This window comes from Varroa jacobsoni, unplaced genomic scaffold, assembly GCF_002532875.2.
Source record: "Varroa jacobsoni isolate VJ856 unplaced genomic scaffold, vjacob_1.0 scaffold_913, whole genome shotgun sequence".
NCBI classification, from domain to species: Eukaryota; Metazoa; Arthropoda; class Arachnida; order Mesostigmata; family Varroidae; genus Varroa; species Varroa jacobsoni.
The window spans coordinates 67,667-88,456 of NW_019213815.1; the positions used below are offsets into that span (position 1 = coordinate 67,667).

At 38.3% G+C, this 20,790-nt stretch overlaps 3 protein-coding genes across 6 annotated transcripts in view; 2 read left to right on the forward strand and 1 right to left on the reverse strand.

Moving 5' to 3' along the window:
- The window catches only part of Taf7 (TATA-box binding protein associated factor 7), a 4,583-nt gene extending 2,811 nt beyond the window's left edge, over nucleotides 1-1,772 (forward strand). The window contains exons 7-9 of the mRNA XM_022841170.2: nucleotides 68-433; nucleotides 631-833; nucleotides 1,104-1,772. Of these exons, the coding sequence (XP_022696905.1) occupies nucleotides 68-433; nucleotides 631-833; nucleotides 1,104-1,256 (722 nt within the window). The 3' untranslated portion in view covers nucleotides 1,257-1,772. The remainder of the gene's footprint in view (nucleotides 1-67; nucleotides 434-630; nucleotides 834-1,103) is intronic.
- A 769-nt stretch (nucleotides 1,773-2,541) lies between these two features.
- LOC111264910 (uncharacterized) lies at nucleotides 2,542-5,573 on the reverse strand. Its single transcript, XM_022841171.2, has 4 exons — nucleotides 5,148-5,573; nucleotides 4,160-4,405; nucleotides 3,482-3,775; nucleotides 2,542-2,978 (listed from the first exon to the last, which is right to left on the reverse strand). Exons 1-4 carry the CDS (start codon nucleotides 5,197-5,199, stop codon nucleotides 2,776-2,778), a joined length of 795 nt encoding a protein of 264 aa, XP_022696906.1. The 5' UTR covers nucleotides 5,200-5,573; the 3' UTR covers nucleotides 2,542-2,775.
- Nucleotides 5,574-6,447: 874 nt separating this feature from the next.
- LOC111264912 (protein kinase C iota type) lies at nucleotides 6,448-12,135 on the forward strand. Of its 4 annotated transcripts, none has more exons than XM_022841175.2 (7): nucleotides 6,448-6,872; nucleotides 7,904-8,278; nucleotides 8,524-8,795; nucleotides 9,174-9,396; nucleotides 9,683-9,900; nucleotides 11,076-11,221; nucleotides 11,458-12,135. In XM_022841175.2, exons 1-7 carry the CDS (start codon nucleotides 6,608-6,610, stop codon nucleotides 11,726-11,728), a joined length of 1,770 nt encoding a protein of 589 aa, XP_022696910.2. In that variant the 5' UTR covers nucleotides 6,448-6,607; the 3' UTR covers nucleotides 11,729-12,135. The 4 variants fall into 4 exon arrangements, with proteins under 4 accessions (XP_022696910.2, XP_086826376.1, XP_086826377.1 ...); XM_086970250.1 differs by having other exon boundaries at nucleotides 11,083-11,221; nucleotides 11,458-11,591; XM_086970251.1 differs by having other exon boundaries at nucleotides 11,086-11,221; nucleotides 11,458-11,591.
- Nucleotides 12,136-20,790: the final 8,655 nt, after the last annotated feature.

The following is a 20,790-nucleotide window of genomic DNA, read 5'->3' on the forward strand; positions in this document are numbered from 1 at the left end:
AGTCAGTGAATGAAGATGACGCCGAAAAATGTTACAGAATACTGACCCCTTTCAATTTTTTTTTCAGGATCGAGTGGTGTCGGAGATGAGGGCGGTGGCGGGGACGGAATTCTGGACGTCGGTGAGCACGATTTATTTGGCGAGCCGCTCTCATCATCGGACGAGGACAACGATAATCCGACCATAGATAAAGATCCAGATGGGGATGCAGATGGCGAGGAAGGCGACGATGGTGATGATCTGGGCGATGCAGACGGACTGCTCAATGTGAATGTCGATTCCACAGACGACTCTCGCAGCCCTTCCAAGAAGAAATCACTTCTGAGTGGCGTGGGAACGAGCAGCCGAAGCAACAAAGATTCTTTGCTGCAAGAAGGATCGGGAGGTGATAACGATGACAACGCAAAAGATTTTGTCACTGACTTCTCGCAAGGTGAGCATGGCGAAGAGAAATAGATGCCAAAGGCCAGTCAGCGTATCGCTTGAATTCTAGGTGATGTACACTCTTACACGAATTTCTTTAAGATGAAAGTGATGGCATTGAGGTGCTCCAGGATAAGGAGTCATTAGCCTTTAGAAATAATAAATCTACTACCTACTTATTGTCTCATCGGGTGTTACTGTTGGCAGGTCTCGTCGATGGAGAGCATATGGGTGGCGAAGAAAGCAATTTGTCCATGGTTGGCCCTTCGACATCGGAACGCGGTTACGAGGAAGAGGCTGAAGCAGCGCGTGCCCTGGAAACAGATTTTGCCAAGGAGGACGATGTTTCACAGAACACAGGCCTGCTTGAAAGGCTGTCTGAACTAGAACGAGAAATTGCTAGACTGGCGGTCAGTATTTATTTCTGTATGTGTTTTTTTATTTAGTGTAACTCGCATGTATCTAAAAAGAGATATCAATATTTGGGCATAGTAACAGCCCTGCCCACGCTCTAAAAGAAGTAATGTAGTCATAATAAGTCAATTAAGTTCACACTCAAGAGTGTCGACATTGGAAGTGGGTTGTTCAACTATATGCAGATTATAAATTTACGGAAAACAGACAAGAATGCTCTCGGATAGCCACGGTTATATATATATAATTGCTTGATAATGTTGCAGGAGTTACGTCGCGTTCAAGAAGAGGAGATAGCAGGCATCGAGAACATGGCTTTGCGTCAAAGGTTCCAGTCCCTTCTTCAGAATACGAAGCTTGAGCAGGCCGAGAAACAGCGCGAATATGATAATATTGTTCAATTGCTGCATCAAGATTAGTGGCCATTTGAAGCGATACGAAGAAAAACAACAGAACAGACACGTTTCGGTTTTCTCCATTGCTGCAGTCACATAAATGAGAAAAACCTCGCACATTGTATTGTGACAAACATTATATTATTGAAGGAACAACCTGGCCTACTGAAAAGCCGGCATTTTCTAAAATGGCTAATATCGTTTAGTGTTCTTGTGGATCAGGCCACTGAATAACATGCCTGTATAAAACATTTTGAATTCTACCTCTTTACAGTTAATATTTATATTCTTCGCTTGTGAAACGTCATTTTTCTTAATAATGCGAGCATTGAATACATTTATTGGTTTATTAACGATAACTATTGGTTTATTTCTATCCAGAAAATAGAACTGAGAAGCTAGAAAGTAGCTATATTGGGATGATATCTACAGTAGATTGCACAGTTACGTGTGACTGTAAATTACCTCTCTGTCTCATTGTACATATTACTGTATAAAAGATTTGAAAAAAACTGAATAAACGCATATTCGTACTACGTTCTTAGGTTTAAATTTAATGTCAAATTAGTTTAATGTCAAAAATTAGTTACTTTATACGAGGAATCATTGGTGAGCTTTGTTTTGTGGATTGTAACAACCGGGATTGTCGGAATGCACAACGACACAAAGGTCGCTTATCACTGAATCTTCTGAAAAGCGGAATTCAATATCACCTATTTATAAAAATAACAGATTGTCAGAGGAGTTTAGATAAAGGCAAGTGCAAAACGATTTATGTCTTGTGTGGTCTAAAATTAAACTGGTTTAATTTGACGTACCACTCGTATTGCATAGATTACTAGATTATCCAATTTTCAAAGCTATTATTATTATTAGTTTCACAAAATGTACTAAAAGTTTATTACTATTATTAATTTCATAAAAATGTACTCCTGCACCCTATTTCAGATAACTGTTTATGATAAGGTAGCAAAGTAGACCTTCATAAACTCGAAGCTTTATTCAAAACACCTATATAGGTACATGGATCCATTACGGTAATTAAATTACTGACGAATACTCTCTTATGGGATAAAGAACAAAATATTTTGTTTGTGTATGAAATAGAAGAGAAGTCTGTTGCAAAGGTTAGTTAATTCTAATTAATTAATTTATCTAAAATATGGGAAGCCGCTAGAAAGAAACGCTTAATTAACTTATTAACATTGTTAACTCTTTTATATCCTATTTTTGATATAACGTTTTAGGGAGGTCATTTTATCTATTTTTGCCTAAGGACATTTACGACTGTTTAGAAGGACAAACGTGATTGTTCCAGTTATGCTTTTAATTCCAAAAACTTACGGCGTCTATTTATTCACATTAATAAAAATGAACTAAAATAACGATCTATAACATCTATCTAAGAACAGACATGCAAATTTATAAGGGTGTGGCTTCTTCGTACAGTGCGCTTATTACATAATAAAGGGTGCACAACATAATTGTCTTCGCGCTTCTTGACTTTTTAAATAAAATTACGTCGCATTGAAAAAAAAACGTTTTATCGAACACCAAGTACCCCCCTCCCGCCATCAACATTATGTAAGTTTCCAGTGCAAAACGATGCCTCATCAGATGCTAGGAATGCAATGCATGCGGCCACTTCATCGACGTTTCCAGGTCGACCCAGTGGGTGAGAACGCTTTGAATTTTCCAGGAAAGCGGCATACTGCTCCTGGCTTAGTCCAGCTCGACGTTGAAGCTCTGTAATCAATGCATAAATAACGTTATTACAAAAACTATAGATTCAACAACGTGCTAAATATGTTGACTATGGATGCGGTGTATAATTATTTTATTTACCTCTAACAAATAAAAAAATATAGCTGCAGAGTAACCTCAATCCACACTATGGTATATATATATATATATATACAATTTAACTTGAACATATGAACAGGACATTGGAAGCAATCATTTTCGAACGGTTCTCGGAAGTTTTCGCAGCATCCTTGTCAAAATAATACCCGTTTCATATATATATAAAAGGCATTTTAAATTAACTAGGGAATAACTTTTTGACAAGGGTGCTGTGAAAACTTCCGAGAACCGTTCGAAAATGATTGCTTCCAATGTCCTGTTCATATGTTCAAGTTAAATTGCATCCTATTACGACGCACTCGTGAATCAATTACATTGAAATTAAGACTGTGATAAGGGGATAAGCAGTGTCTTGTGAAGAAACGTCCTGAAACAGTTTCTCTCACCTGTAATAATAACTCCTGGGTTAACAGAATTTACTCGAATTCCATCTGCAGCCACTTCAAGGGCAAGAGTCTTTGTAAATTGGTCTAAAGCGGCTTTACTCATGTTATACGCGCACACGCCGGCGAAGGAACGAATTCCATTGACAGATGAAACATTTACCACGTTGCCCTTGGTGGCACGAAGATACGGTATAGCCAATTGCGTAAGATGGAACGGAGTACGGACATTTACGTCCATCACTTTATCGTAAGCGGACATATCGGTCGCCTCACATGTGCCCAGCGTAATCGTTCCTGTCAATGTGGTTGATTGTACAATACGAGTGATAACGGTACATTTGTAAGACTATATATTGGTTGACTAAGAGGACAACATATAATGCTATCTAAACATAAAAGCTATCAATATACTGGAAAAATGTACGAGAAATATGTCACTAAAGATTGGAATGCTGGAGATTGAGAATCGTCCTCAATATTGGCAGTGTGTCGTTTACCAAACATGTATATATTATTGATCCAAGCGAAAGGTATTGTGCAAAAATAGTGTGTGAAAAACTCAGCACGTAGATTACCTGCTTCTATTATCATAAGTATTTAATAACTGTTTATTCATATGACTAGAAAGCGTCGTTGTCGTTATTATATTTAATAAAAAAAATAACGTTGACTACTCACCAGCATTGTTGACGAGAATGTCAATTCGACCGAATTTTCCAACGGTTTCCGTGATAATTCTCTGTCTGGTGCTTTCCTCTACAATGTCGCCTTTAACAGTGAGAATGTTTTCTTGGGGTAGCCCCGTCTTAACACATTCTTCCACGAGTTTTGCGAGTGCGTCAGCATTGCGCCCAGTCAACGTTAAAGCGGCACCCTCCGTGGCAAAGCGCAAAGCGGTGCCATATCCAATACCTGAAGAAGCCCCTGGAAAAAGAACCATGTATACAAATAAATACTTAGTCTTTGTTCAAAAAGAAAAGATACGTAATTTCTACTGCGTTTTGAGTTTTTCATTAGTAGCTCGCTTGGTGTTAATTTTTGGTGCAGACATATAGTAAACTTCACAAGTTGCTTAAATCGTAACAACAATAATAAAGATTCGATAATCAATTCTAATACATTAAATATTTCTGTTAATTTATATTCGGAATTACTTATATACCCACAGTTTAATGCATTGACCTGCTCTTCGATAGACACTATTGTAACAAAATTGGTACATTGCAAAATGACCGCGTATAGCTCCGTCTTATTTAAGCAGTAGCGTTTCTTACCTCTAACTTTAATTGGAACCGACCTATGTTTTATGCATTATTTTGCTGACGACATACTTGACAAAGAGCATTGTGAACATATAACGAAGTAACGAAATTTTTCCAGTAAACTCCAACTGCCTCGACTAGTATAGTACCCCACAATGCTTAAAAAAATTCATCTTACATTCGAATATATCGATGTTTGTTGCAGCATCTCATAAGTAGAGGTATTGCAATTTGCACTTCTATAGTAACACCGATACATTTGATTCTAAAAAACATGTCCTAATCGGTCCATATTACTGGCAAAGTGTGTACATGTACTTGTCTTCCTAGCGTGTCATATATATAGCGTGCATTAATACAAATCTTGAACAGTTAAATCGATCTAGGAATAATTAGTTACTTACCGGTAATAACAGCAACTTTTCCCGCAAAACGAGCCATTTTAACTGGTACCATGTTACTACGCTGGTGTACTGTTAAGCCAATGCCTTGGTTCGTTTACGGACGGTGACGTAAGGAGTTGAGTAATCCACTTAGATAGGATGGGTAGCGTTATCGGAGCTTCCCAATGCAATTACGCATCGAATCACAGAAAAACAGCGATGCGCAGGAAATTTAACAACAATACAAGACGACGGCACTTAATCACTCTCCACGATATTGGGCTTTTATAGGCCAAAAGTAATCACCTCCTTAATGAGTTTATGCTGTTACCTATTTCTCTACTCTAATCTACCTTTTGTACAAAATATTTCCCTTAGACTTATATCCCTGAACGGGTTCGAATATTTCTGGGTGGCTCGCGAACAGCAAGCTTTATGGCGCTCACTGACAGTAAATTGTTTTGTTTATTTTTAAGCAGAAAGGACGCCGGCCTTCCCTTTCCTTCAGCAGACTGGGTGAGTTTGCTGCCCGAATCGGGTGGTGCTTGTCTGGCGGAAAGACCTATTAGGCAGGCTTTGCGGCAAGAGGACGGCTCGAAGGACACTTGACGGTGTTCACTGATATATTTGGTGGCATTTATAAGATTAGTTTTGAGTTTGTCCATTAAACTAAGGTATATAATAGGTGGCCTTAGATCGAAACCAAGTGAAGACACTGTTTCGTGTTGGGAGTCAACTGACTAAAACAAGCATTACTCGACGTAAACATTTGAAACGTTTATCTAACTTACACAATTCTGCATGACCTAAGAGGGGAGGTTCAACATTGCATATAATAAAGTGCCCAGAGATAGTTGTCGTTGTAATTAGTACATGAATGCTAGGCAGCTTTTCCGTGCTTAAACACAATCGTTACTATTGAGTGAGTTGGGTTTCTCTTTGTGAAAAGATAACCATCGTTCGGCTAAGATAACGCCGTGGTAGCTGCAGAGTCTAATCATTGACGCAAATCTACGTTATAATCTTAAAAAAATTTTGAATCAAGTAGAGAACACCAGAGTTCATATGAAATTGAGTAAAGTTTCTGCATTAGGCGAGTCATGCGTTAGATAACGTTTATTTGTTACTTGTACAGGTGCAATGCATTGATTACAAAGCAACTAAGTCGACTGATTATAAACAACCGTCACCTTGTACTTAATTGAGTGACACATTCTACAGAGTACATATCTAAATACAAAATAGGGATAGTTTTCTTTATGCTGACATAGAGTGTGGAGACATATGCTATACATAGATGGAAAGCTATACGAGAAGCAACATCATCTATTAAGAATGGCTGTGGCAATAGCAGCGTTGTTATAGCAGTACATCCGTTCTAGACGCAACGCTCAGTCTGCGGTGGAGAACGAAGTACTATTACTATTTGCAAAAGCTAGCATATGGCCAGTAAACATCTAAATGTTTGTGTATGCTGAGATATGGATGTGCTGGCGCTCAGTGATGATGCGAATTCCGAGCTAAGCGATTATACGAAAGTGGCGACGAGTCCATGGCCTTTATCGCAAGACCATAAACCGGCCTTGAAAAAATGTGTTCCTTATCATAACAGAGTGAGTAGGGAACGGGTCAGGTTTTGTTCGGTTCCTACCGTAGAAGGTCAGATCCCCGCTGAATCACTCCGAGATTCCAGCGGTACTTCTCCGGGCAGCGTGAGGACCACCAGAAGCCCAATATCGTTGTCGTGTACGTGATCGTGCGTTCCGATGCAATCGCAAATAGATGTAGATGTGTTCTTCGCTGACCCATAGATTCACGAAGTGGTTATTTCTATAAGAACACATTCGCTTGGCGTATGTGATATTATTAAGGTTCAAAGCACTTCTAACCGGCCGATTTGTAAGCGAATCAACAGTTCTTACGGTTTCCTTATTAGGTCTTTTTCTTATCAACGGCAAATTATATTTTCTACATATTTCCTGAAAGTAGATTTATACACAAATATAATCATCTCCATTACGATAGGCACTTCGCTACAATTACATTTTAATTATTCAACTACAAGGATATCATCCACGGCCGTTAAGATTTATAGGGTTAATGGACCGATGGATAATAAATTAATAATAACCTTTACCACTTATCCTATGCTAACAATATAATTAATAAAAAATAAATTAATAGAAGCGACACGAGTGTGGTATCCGCTCGAAATGTGCGAGTTTTTAAAGTATTTTGAAGTTTTGTGCCATCCATAAGTAACGAGATAACTCCGAGTTTGGCGTACCGTAGACGGATAAGCGCTGGATAAGAACAGATATTAGTCATTGTTTATAAACAATAATAATTCAAGAGTGCGTTTTTATGGAAGTGAATTATATCCGACTCACATAATGGATAGTAATAAGTTATTTTTGGAATGATCTTAGCTTGCCAAGGCTAGTAGGTACTTAATAATGACATTTGAGGAAAGGTACTTGGCATATGTTTAATAATTATATAACGAGTAGTTTATTTAGAGCAGAGCAGTGAAAATATAATTTCCGAAGGCTTACTTACCACAAGCGGAGTGCTGTTTTTTAATAGATTTTCTTCACTTTGCTGCACGAGGGTTTACTTTGATCTTTATATGGCCTTATTTACTAAATATTGACAGCGACTCACGTATAGACGCATAAACTTTTTGATTTATAATTCATATTTCCTGAATCCTCCAGAATGAATTGTGTACCTTTCATCGTCTATATATTTAAACAATTGGCTCATTCCATTTACAGTGTATCGCAATGCGGACGGTACCATATTCCCAAAAAGTTCAGCACTGCGCCTAACAACGCACAGGCTGACTGTAGAAAGCGATGGGAAGGAAGATAGTCGGAGTCCTAGGAGCCCATCTTCACCGTCGGCTTCGACAAGCCGGCATAATTCTTTTGCAATGGTAGCGGAAAATGGCGATAATTCTTTTGATGGGAGAACTGTTTCGCAGGATTGTAGCAGTCCAAAAGGCGGAGGTCGACATATACAAACACGAGAGCTGGCTCCCTCGGAAAAAATAGGTGATGCTGAGCTGCGTCGAGAGGTGTCGGACTTTATTCGATTTGCAAAACGGGGGAACATTTCAAACGGGAAAAAAAAAAACCAATTGGCTCTCGGTAAGCGTAATATAAACTTGGTCATGCACATAGGTGCATGTTTGTTTATTTTGGACATTCAAGCTTACAATTATTATCAAGTTATTTGATTTCCGAGCAAGTGTCGTTAATAATCGTGTGATCTGTACCAACTTACGGGCAACAAGTTTTGGCTACCTACAACTAAAGAAACGATTCGCATCAGTCTACTCATATAGCTAATGATTAGGCAAGTTGATTTCTTTGTCATTTTTTTCCCAACGCAGAGGGTCCAAAAGAGCCTTCGCTGTCCGAAGTCACCAGTTCTGTGCAGGGTTTTGCCGCTACGACGTGGCATCATATTATGAGAGGAATGCGCACACTTGTCGGGATTGTTTTCAGACACCGAAAAGATAGCCATTTCAACACTGCTGACTTGAGCACCATGTGGGTGAATCCTTCCAATGCTAAAGATTTTGAGATTACTCCCGGCTGTCTTCAGATGCGCCATAAAATTGGCGCAGGAAGTTACGGAGTGGTGTATCTTGTCGAGCACAAGGTAAATGACGTGTTCTTCACATCATACATGAAATCACAAATTTTATGCTAATAGTTAATTTTTAACAACAACGCGGACTTTAGTTCAAAACTTGCCTAATGACGGTTAAAGTAAAAAGTAAAAAAAAGTAGGTGAAGCAAAAGCGGTTTAATCTGTATTAACCCGCACTCTATTTTCAAGTGTTAACAGAAGCCGAATTTTTAAAGACTCCGCGTTCAAAAAGGACAGCAATCAGTAACGTCAATCATATTGAGGTGACATATGAGTAATGAGCACTCATTAATGTGAACTAAAAAATGTGTCGATATTTTTCATGCTGATGATCCGTTTCCATCAACTCTAACATAATATTATAATAATGCTTGTGTTGTATTAAAGAAAACGTGGGCAAGATATGCCATTAAGTGCGTGCGTAAACGAAGCGGCAGAAAACAGGCTTCTTTTTTAAAGCGCAGCGAAACCGAATTTCATGTCTGGCGGGAAACTGGAAGTCATCCAAATATCATATCACTTATCGCAGCATTTCAAACCCGAAGCGCCTTTTGTTTTGTCATGGACTTTGTATCGACCGGTAGCCTTAGTCTACTACTATCGCGACAGGGTACAGCTTTATTGGAATTGTTGAAGTTGTTTTTCACTACGAAGCTGATGGCATGAGTCCACTCCACTCTTGAGAGCAACTTATTTGTGTTAAATTGATAAAGATAGATCGGATAGATAAGATAGGAGTTAACAATTTCCGGTTACTAAACAACGAGCCATTCCTAAAGCTTTGAAATAGAAGCTGACGTTTATGTTTCGCAATAATGCACTGAAACATTTGTCCTGGAAGACAATTATGATGTATTTCACTGAAGTTTTGGCGGTTCGGTGATGGTTTTCCCCAGATAAGCCTCTAAGAGAAGATGAAATTAAGCGTATGGCATCGCAGTTGGCCCACGCCTTGTACACTGTTCACCGGCTAGGATTTCTTCATCGCGACGTCAGTTGCTCCAATGTTCTCGTTACAGCAAAACACAACGTGCTTTTAATTGACTTTGGCTCAAGTGTTATTGGTAATACGGCCACATCGAGGGCCGGGACGCTAGCGTACATGGCACCCGAGGTTAGTAAACGATACCTTGGTAAACGATACGAATATTGGAGCTCTTAATTGACCTGATTCTCGAAAAAACGCGTCTTGCCTGTTCGTTAAGCTGAGGTATCTTAAGTGTCTCTTCGGAATATTTAAGAAGCTTATAAGCGATTGCGAGTACAACAATTTACCAGTAAAGAGACTTCAGTCAACACAATTATAGCAGATGTCAATTGAGCCTTATGTGAAGCATCCCTTCATAGTAAGAATTAACTATTGAGGCTTAGAAATAGATAGCACATTTTACAGAGCAGGCGTTTAAACATTAACCGTTAAATGACTACCGTATTTTAGGTGATCTATTGATTTACTGTTTGCAATTGCCGGTCACGTTAATTGTTGTTGTGATATCGATTAATTGTAGGCACAATTAAGTGACATGTATACGTAGATAAAGGTAACGAATTGAAACGATTTTATCTTGACTTGTTTAAAAAAAAAATGAATTTTTTTTTGTTCAGAAAAATCTCTGCTTATCTATTAGCAGCACGATTTTCTTAGTTTGCAATGGCTTACTAGTTAACCACTAACTGCGTCGTTATTGAGTCAGCTTCGAAGTATAAGATTAGGCTATTTTTCTTTTTACTGGAATTACTGGGAAATCTCCCACGGTATGTGAGTTCTTTGCTTCCTAATTAGCTGACACTTGCGTACGAATACAGCATCTGCTATATCAGTGCGGTGCAAAAAAGGTGTATGGGAAAGGGATGTACAAGCATTGTGGCTGTTACCGATTTGTTCCAAACATCTGACTTATTTATATAGCCTCCTATTAATCACTTGGTCATTAAAGGTGCTTTTTGGGTTCATATTTTATCAGCGTTGTAATGCGCAGGATCACTGCGTGAATATTGACAGCTTGCTGTGAGCGCATATGTTTGTATGTCTTCCATTACGTTTGTTATATTTCTTGACGAAAAGGTTATCCAATTTTAAGACACAGACCAATTTTACGAGAGTTGCAACCCGTCATGAAAGCCCGGCTTGATCATCTAGAAAGCATTTATTCAAGCCACCCTAGTTTGTACTAAAGTAATATGTTTGAATATACGATGCACGTCTAGTCTCTTTTGTCCTTTTTGCACGAGACTGCATTTCTCATATAATTATCAGTTGATTGAATATGATATTCGTGTGCGGTTGAGGTGTTAGCAGGACGGAGTTCTGGACCCGGAGCTGACTGGTGGTCTTATGGAATCGTCCTTTTCGCCCTTTTCGAAGGAACCACACCTATGCACATTTATGCCAATAGGTGTAAGATAGATCTGCGAAAGCTCAGCCTAAGAAGCAGGTAGGAATTTACTTGTGCTTATAGAGGAATTCTTAAACCGAAAATGACTCGAAGTAGCCAGCGAAATTTTGTATGGCAATGTCGTATTCATTTTTTGCAACGAACTAACAAAATGCGTGCCATAATGTCGATAAATATCCTGAAGAATAAGAACATTGTTTTTTGCTAGAGGCTATGGGAAGACCACCTGATTAAAAGACCAGCTGCAATTGTTTTTGATAATTCCGCTATTTTAGGTTTTCTGTAATGAAGCGTGTGAGCGTCCCGATTAGCCCATTGCTCCACATGGACAAGAGAAACCTGCTTAAGGACTTCTTGCGCGAAGAGCCCAAGGTCCGACTTGGTGTTCGGCGTAAACAGGACTTTAACCTTATTAAACAACATGCGTACTTCGCCAATGTTAATTGGAGACCCATGGACGAAGCTTTAGACAAGATACTTCGCCGTAAATACAATCTTCCAATGGAAAATGAGGATGAGCCCGTGTCAAGGACAAAAACTATATGACAAGAATGTACCCTGCAAAAAGAAACTGCAGGAGATCTCTGACCGACTGTACTATATTTATTTATAATCAAAACAGTAATTCGTAATTCGCAAGCCTGACTAATAGCGACATTGTAGTAGTTGTGTATAAAATGATGTAGTGATGCGCGGGCTATGCTTGCAAATGTCTGTGAATATTATTTAATAATGTTGTAAGTATGAAATAATAATCTGTTTTCTTCCTCCATTGTGGGGTGCCATCTACCGATTGTAGTCTCTTGATTTTTCTGATGCAGCTTACTGACAGCAGGATAGCCGATGCTAGTAATACCATCGTTTTCAGGAGCGTTTTATAGCTAGCTTGACTCTAGCTAGCTTAACTGCCGCGAAAGACGCTCGCTCACTCTATCGATAAACAAAATCTTCGGGCATAGTCACCGTTGATTAGATGCAATTATTATTTTATGTTAGGATGAGCAGTACATCTCCCTTTTAATATTTCAGATATATATTATGAATTTGGGTGTTTCGGTCTGAAAAGAATACGTTTTAGCAACGATGATACCTCGAAGTGTGTGATAAATTTATTATGCGAAATACGTCAAGGAGGTTCCAGGGTCTACGACATTTTCTGGGTTGGTCTGTTTTCTGTATAGTTTTACGGTAGCCTACGAAACTCGGTAGTGTAGAGATTACAATAGTTAGTAGCTGCTGGAGCAAGCTTACATAAAGCCAAACCTTATTCTGATCGATTTTTGTAGTGCTGCATAATCTTTATGCGTTTTTGCTTTAAATATCTTCCTTTATTGTTCATCCTGTCTGTCATGCTCTGCCAGCTTCTCACCATTGCTCATGTGGCGAGCATTGCCCAAGCCGAAAAATTTGACGTCGATCTTAGTATTGCTCGAGGAGATCATAGCCACTGCTTCGGCGATGGCATTCTATTCGGTTTCACCGAGTGGAGATGATATTGCTCACCAGCCTCTGGCTAGCCCCTCGATGAGTTCCACTGCGGTCATTGTTGGTCAATAGAAATGCCACTTTGTCGATTTCGATCCATAGCGAGCCGTATGTTGTACCCGATCGTTGAAGCTTTTGCGTCAGTCGCCATCTTCCAGCCTGCTATTGCTGTGGCCCACATTTCCACAATACCTATCGGCCGCGCCGCCGTCGCTCTTTCGTTGGGATTCTCGGTTGTCGCTGTTGCGCCTGCGCTCTTTCTTAAATATCAATCGTCGCTTCCGCCTCTGCCATTTTAGGTGGTGTTTGCCTGCTGTCCCGCAGGAAAGTGATAGCATGAGGGACATATCTGGTACAGAATGCCTACTGGTCCAATCACGCGGATGTGTATATTACTCATGTAGGTGATACTTTTAAACCAATTGATAATACTACTGTAGCATGTGCGATTAGTACTAGAAACAGAAATGAAGACATGAAGCAATTGAGACTGATATTGGAATGCTTTTAGTTCATTTACTATATATGAACATGATGGATTTGGTCGTGATATATTTAACGGCTATGGGGGAGGGAGGGGGGTCATTATGATCCTACTGGTCCTTTTCGCGTCTTGAACGGAAACTTTGGTAACCTGTTATTCCACTATTGAATATAGTTTGCATAGCAAAGTTTTGTGTACAAAACATTTCACCACCGCGTGTGAATTGCGAGTGCTGTAACATGGTGGATAAGATAGGTTAGGGTAACAACTAAAGAGAACCTTAAGAGGCAACGATGATAAGTTTACTCAGCTTATTTATCCGGCACATAAGGCTCTAGTTCTAAAGCCATAAATTTCTTTTCAAAAACCTATATAATAGGCTGGTCGTTGATTCACTAAATCAACTTATTTTAGCCACGTCTGATGCCCTTATTGAGCTCACTGCAGATGTGGATGAGATGTTTTCTATTTTTGTGACATCTCACTAGAACGAGATACGGCCGATCACAATCCCTGCTAATAAATAACAAACCTGTCCTATTAATCTCTCTTTTTTCGTGTAATTTAATTAACAATTCAAAAATGTAAAGGAAGGCACCGTCGTTTTCTAGATATGTGTTAGCGGATGGATGATATACTGTGTATACGTAATAAGTACGTCGATTTAAACGATTACCGAAAATACTAGTTCAGCGCCTTCTTTCCGTTACTGAAGCGCTATGGAGTTCTAGTAAGTTTCGTCACGTAATAACCGCCCAAAAATATCGCCAAGCTCAGTATTCTATTTGGGCTTATTCCTGCTAAATGCGATAAAAGTTTAAACAGTGATATTTGTAATCTTATCTTTTAAGATACAGGATCGTCTATATTGGGAATAATTCGCCTTGCCGTCATGATGAGTGAAGAGGGGAAGTGGACGAGTTTGATCAATTACCCAGTGAGTAAACGAATAAATTATTGACTAACTTGAAATCTTAAATCGTCTGAATTAGGGTGCTTGAAGCCGTTTTGTGCGCAAATAAGTAAAAAAAAAAAAGCAACCTGCACCTGGATTAAGCGTTCTAAATAGGTCTAATTTGTATACGTATCAAACGATTAATAGAGCCGATGCATATCCAACTGCTACTTGTGTCTGAAGCCCTTTTTAAATTACCTTCGGTGCTTAGCCAGCGCAGCCTTTTCCCCATGGTTATGCGCAGCTTATCAATATTGAATACCCGGAAGTTTGTCTGGCACTCGGAAGCAGTTTACCTGGGTTACCGTTCCTCCAGAACGCTCTGTAAAGATTTGCTTTCACAATCTAAGCAATTGTTTATTCATATCCAGATCCATCAGTCGAATAGCGACCCGTGGCTGATTCTTTGAGGCATTAATAATTGGCATGTGCACTTTTACAGCTACTTGATTGTATGTAGGTCATGCTGCCTTGTTATAGTTACTCAAACTTCAAAAACAAGTTTCCCTAAATGAGCCACCACGTTCCTACGTGCCGTCTTACTGACGTCCGCTCTTTGCAGAAGAGATCAAGGTCGTCCCCTAGATATCGAGGAACTTTCCCTGTAGATATTATGAACGGACTCTTTTTTATAAGCATGTTGAACCCCAGGTAAGTTTTGACCGCGTAAATGTTGCACTGCATTCTAAGCCCTATAAAAATTAGTGCGTGTGCCGAGTAATTAAAAGATACCTTTACCATTAGTTTGCGTAAATATGAACCAATAGGATTTGAAATAAAGCTGCAATGGACCTTTCTACTATTTTTTGCTCAGAGAACCAAAAGAACTTGGATTGTAAGAATATAGCTCTCTCCTCAGTTATGTAATTATAAGTTAAACCTTAATCTTAATCTAAGGCGAAGAAACGAAATATTGCTAAGGGCACGTTAGTTTGGTGTACGACATACCTACAATATAGAATTAGGTCGAGTTGAAGATCACACATAGCGGTTTGTCGGTTAGCGTATCCGCTGGACACGTACGTGTTACGCCCTTCAAAGAGACTGCGGGGAAACTGAGGCTAACTGTGTACAAGCTACAGCCCAGTTTGTTCAATTGCAAAAAATACAACTCTTATGAATGATCACAGTAAGCGTTATCGACACGACTAGCGGTTGATCGTTATGTAAGGTGCAGATGAGAGCCTGAAAAATACAGCATTGTCTTATTAAAGCACTAGTGGACCTTGCTCAGGGAAATTATGAGGTTGGAGTTCACCAAAACACTGAGGTTTTCTCACTGATACTGTGAATCTATTTGCTAATTAGCGAATACTAATAAAAATCATAACAAAGATTATAATGATAAAATTACGATGGTGATTCAATAACTTAAAGACGTTATGTTTAGAAAAGGGCTAAGCGATGTATTACAAAATTTACTTGGAGCTATCATAGGAAACAAAGGGTGCTTCAAAATAGAGAAAAATACTTCAATATGTTTGTCAAAAATGCTTCTACAATGTGGTCGAAATGGGATCTGTATAATTAATTCAATCCCGAGAAAATGGCAATTGAAAAGATTTGGGTCGTTAGCCCGTATAGTTTTACAGGGTGGGGTTACATGTGCCAGATGTCGAACTAAATAATTAAATAACGAGTTAATAAAACTAATATTTTTTGCAAAGGGCTTAGGTTATGGCTAGAAAAGCTAATGCTTTATCAAGTTAGGTATCAAGACTGAAGATATGATTCATCTAAAGTACATCCATTTGAAGTTAATATATTGAAGTTTGAAACCGGCTTTTGAATAGCTCAGATACTGCGAGATAGACGAGTTGCATTTTATCCCAAAAGAGAGCAGGAACAATGGCAGAGAGCGCACCGTACTCAAAGATAGCCAGACTAAAACGTGTACATCGATTGTAGTTATGTATGATCCTAGTGTGATTATCGAAGAAAAATTCTGATCTATGGGTATGATTATCCGCAATATGGTGCAGATGTCGACAATGCTCTTTCGTTGAAAAGACGCGTGATACAAATGAGATCGTCGACACTTCTGTCAAAACCGACTATATGGGATAGGCTGTTGACAATAACAATGTGTGGTACAACGAATTCTCCATAAAATTAGCATCAATAATATTCCTCCTTCTATTCTATATATCCCCACCTTACGCACAATGTAACTCTATATATAATGACTTCAGTACAACCTAACTTGCTCCCAGTTTGCCTTTGGATTAGCCAAAATTAATGTAAAAACGGACTGATCCTATGACTATTTTTCGTCAAAGAAAATTCAATCAAATGCGATAAAATACATAATTGTATTGGTCTGCTAACGCAAATTTTACGATTTCTTTAAATTTTTATTTATTTATTTTTTATTATTTATATTATAATTTTTTAGTTACTTTTGATGTGCATTTAAAAAGTATCCAGAAAGCGAACTGCGCTTTCGTATGGACCCAAGGATTGATAACGCGAACACGGATATATGATGACAAAGTGAAAAATCAGTGGAATGCTTTTCTATCAGGCTTAAATTTCGTTTACGGGTTCAGCTTACTTAAATCCGATCGGTTAGATACAACAAAAATGAATTAACCTTTAACGGCCATTAGGGTCTTCCTATTTCTATTAGTTCTCATCCATTTATTTGCGGCGAACCTTTATGTTTTATTGATTTTCTCCAGTTTGTTATAACCATTTTATGGTAGCAGCATGGCACCATTTGGGGCATGGGTTTGATTACTTATGGACTCGTTGATTCAATTTCTGATGAATCGAAATCATTAATTCATTCGAAAACGTCCAGAAAATTCTGGATAAAGCCTGTCAGCGCCAGTTCTTTGATGTGGGCAATTGATCAATATGAGGGGGGTGCCGGATCTATATAACTCGTATCAATAGTATACCACGAACGATATAAGTTTAGCTCACAATAAGTATGTTTAAGTTCAAATGATAAATAGGTGATTAGAGTTATGAAAATATGATAAACTGAAGAAAGCTGTCATCCAGTATTTTATTATCACTGGATTGGTGTCGAGTGGTTAGGTACGCTCGACCTGTGTGGTAAGGCGCAACACTGCACATCATATTTTGTGCAATAATTACCTTTGCATTTACACTTCTCACAAATTTCCAAAACGACGTAAAAATGTCACCTTCCTCGGTTTACATTGGACTTTATAGGGAGGTTTTGTACATTTCAATATACCTATGTTTCTTTTAGGTATGTCCTTTTGAACAATTGCTTTCTCGACAGCAAAAAATCACAAAAATCAAGATGGTATGAACATAGGTACAAACTCTGATTTAATCTAGAGTTGGCGAAAGGTCAAGTGTGGTTATAATTCGAATTCTGAAGACGATACAGATGGTATTTATAATAATTATTGTTAGATCGGATCAATAACTGAATAGTAAATAATAAATATCGTAAAATAATCATTATAATTATTATGAACCTATGGTCTTAACTAATTTGAACTAGGCTACGCTAGTCGCATCGGGCCGTCATCACATCCTTAAAAAGAGGCTTTAAGACGAATTTATCAACGTGGCTGTTTAAGGATTTTGTTTAATTGTTGATATTGCGTAATACTTCCTATCTAAAGTATGTTGCGAATGTTTCCGCGCTAGCCATACCTCGTAAGATGTTTGGATGTAACAAATGGACATTGTTCTTCTTCACAAAATTCTCTATCCACTGGCATCTGTAACCCGATTTTCTTTTGTTGATCACTTTCAAATAGTACTAAAAAATTGTCCCGTTAATAAGTTTCTCCTGTAATAAGCGTCCTAATGTCAGTTCCAGTTAGTATGGCATTAATACACATATACTGTAACAATGAATTAATTTGACGCGTGTTGTAGTTTGTGTCTTTAATGATCGATCAGCGAACGTTATAGCACAGTTGCCATTGCATATCTTATTTTCGAGCTTCTGTTCATAGGCTGAAACATCTACGGCTCTTGCCATCTTCGACTCAAGTAAATCGATGACTGAAGTGATGCGATTATTATTAAATGGGTATTGTTTATTGTTTATGGTATACGGTGATTGATAGCAGTTAGTTAATAACTGAAACGAAACGGGAAAAAAAAGGTGCAGAAATGCTATAAGACTATTCAGTTAATTTGATTTGATTCAACCTTATCCTGCCTAGAATAAAGGACAACCAATTTTTTCCACTGCGGATAAAATTCCCTGATAACACCTCATGCAAATCAATCATCGCGTTCGATTTAGAATTCCTGCATTAGCCCTACTCATCTCAAAGGTGCGTTTATATAGCCCGGAAACAATTGCTGATTAACTTCAGTAATCTTATGCATATGGACGCTGCGGTAATGGATGTGGATGGAAGGCATTAGTAAGGATATCCTGGATACCCTTAGATTAAAACAGGCGGGTTGAAAAATCAAACCATCTTTAGGAAAGCTTTAAGGAGGAGAAAAGACTAGTAAGAAGCGGTAGGCGAAGTTCAACAAAGGCTACCGATTTTTTTCAAGTGTAACATCCTTTTCGAAATTAATAGAATGCACTCCTGATTTATTAAGTTAAGTTTTTTGTTAACCTAGGATCACAGCTCTAATAACAAACCTTTGCTCTGAGGGCTAACAAAAAGGTTATATGGGGTTATGGAGGCTTTGGTTTGTGGTCGGTAATAGTCCCTTTTGTTCGTTGTTGCCAATTCGAATTCGTATCCAAATTTGAGGCTCGCTATGATTCTGCAGAAGAGATTACCCATAACCCTGTTCTAACGTAATTCGCTAAGTACTCTAGGAGTTTTCTAAGTGCGAAGTAGCAACATGAACGGTTGCGTTAGAATGAAGCGGACTGTATTAATTCGACAAAAAGAATAAACATAGAACGTATTCTACTTTTCATTGTATTTCCAAAAAGAGTTTCCAGCTTCTGTTTTGAGTGGAGCCGTGCTAAACTAAAAATGCATTGTGTGAAAGACAGAGTCATCTGTTATCAATAGAGGAAAATAGAAAACTCAATAGAGGATGTTCGTGTGTAGTGAACCGGATGAACTTTCACATAGGTAATGTCCCTGGCTGCCTGAAATCGGCAGCTTATGCAGTTGCTAGTAGTCTTCGCGCGGCTTTTAAAATGTTCGAGGGGAGTTTCACTAAGCAAAGCGGAGTATTCACAATAAGTGTTATATTAAAAAAAAAAAAAACTCAGAAATAAAAAAAAACAGCTCAAAAAAACCATTGGGAATTTCGATAATGGCTATTCCCGAAAAAAATTAGTACTTTCTTCAAACTGGATCGTCCAGATAAACTGTAATGATATTAATTTTTAAACTTAGTGCACCTTTCGAACGTTTCAGTGGATTTCACCCCCTTATATTTTTGAAGAATTTTGACGGACTGTCAGTCTAAAATTTAAATCGGCTTAATTTTTCTATGTCTGGCTATTTGAGCTAATCTTTCTAATAACTTCCTTTACATACTGTTGTTGTTGAAATGTGACTTGCAAATTCATGAGAATTAGGTATTGGACTGAGACTATTTTCGGAACTGAAACATTAAACAACATACAAGGTATCCAGATGACATACGTAACGTAATCATAATGAAAGTTATTGCTAAATAAAAGATTGCAGCAATTTGTATGTAGTAATTTCACCAATACCAATGACATTTATTTCACCCTAATTTTAAGAAGGATACGAGTAAAGCTCTAAACGCGTGATAAGATATAATAAAAAAAATTATATATGTATGTATATATATATGGTATAAGAATAACCAACGTGCTGAACCCCCTAGCTAGCAAGGAAATTATCCGAGCTGAGTGTACCGAATGGGGTTTGGTACCCTTCGGTAACCGTCTTTGGGACAAAAAAAGACAAGCCAAAAAGCCTTCGTTGGTTCTTATGGCAGTAAGATGAGCAGGCCGAATATAGCTGGCCGGCTGGCCGACCAGACATCAGATTCTGTAGCTTGCCTCAGCATGTTGTGTTGATAATTATTTACTTTATGCAGGTGCTGATATATATATATATATATATATATATATATATATATATATATGCGTTAATCTGAATATGTAGCAATAATACTACTCAGCATCAGTCTTGAATAAATTGGTTTATACAGAGATAGACGCACCAAACGCATGCACCCCTTTGCATCACCATATCATCGATTGAACTGCTCAAAGCCCAACTAAAAATATCAAAAAAGCGACATTTCCGTTTGAAAGAGGCGCGCGTCCAACTTAACCAGATCACACGTATCGGAAGCCAGCATTACATAAACACGCAATCATACGCAGCACTTTTGCGGCTAGTATAGTATTTATGTAATTTTTATAATAGGAGCTACCCTTCTTCTTTCTATTATGATGTTTGGCGATAACTTCGCTCGTTTACCATGTTCTTCTCACGATTTTATTCATCGCATATAAAAATATTCTGCCCGTTCGTTCCTTACCATACCTACTAGTTTTATAGCTCTAGACTTATTTATACATATCAGCATCTTTTTATGGTACTATCTCCTGATACTACTGACGGAAGGAATCGATAATGGTCGATAGCGATTTTCCCGAGCCATCTTCTATTGGGCGATAGGGACAGGGAGTATTTGCTGGGCTGCCGGTTGCTGGCCGTGACAATAACGGACATTCTTACTATACATACTTTACCTATTTTTTTTTATGCCAAAAAGCTT

Coding starts and splice junctions, on each gene's coding strand:
- LOC111264910 (XM_022841171.2), bottom strand. CDS start 5,199: ATGGTACCAGTTAAAATGGCTCGTTTTGCGGGAAAAGTTGCTGTTATT. Junction 4,406..5,147: donor AAAAGTTGCTGTTATTACCG/GTAAGTAACTAA, acceptor TTCTTTTTCCAG/GGGCTTCTTCAGGTATTGGA. Junction 3,776..4,159: donor CATTCTCGTCAACAATGCTG/GTGAGTAGTCAA, acceptor CCACATTGACAG/GAACGATTACGCTGGGCACA.
- LOC111264912 (XM_022841175.2), top strand. CDS start 6,608: ATGGATGTGCTGGCGCTCAGTGATGATGCGAATTCCGAGCTAAGCGAT. Junction 8,279..8,523: donor AAAAAACCAATTGGCTCTCG/GTAAGCGTAATA, acceptor TTCCCAACGCAG/AGGGTCCAAAAGAGCCTTCG. Junction 11,222..11,457: donor AAGCTCAGCCTAAGAAGCAG/GTAGGAATTTAC, acceptor CCGCTATTTTAG/GTTTTCTGTAATGAAGCGTG.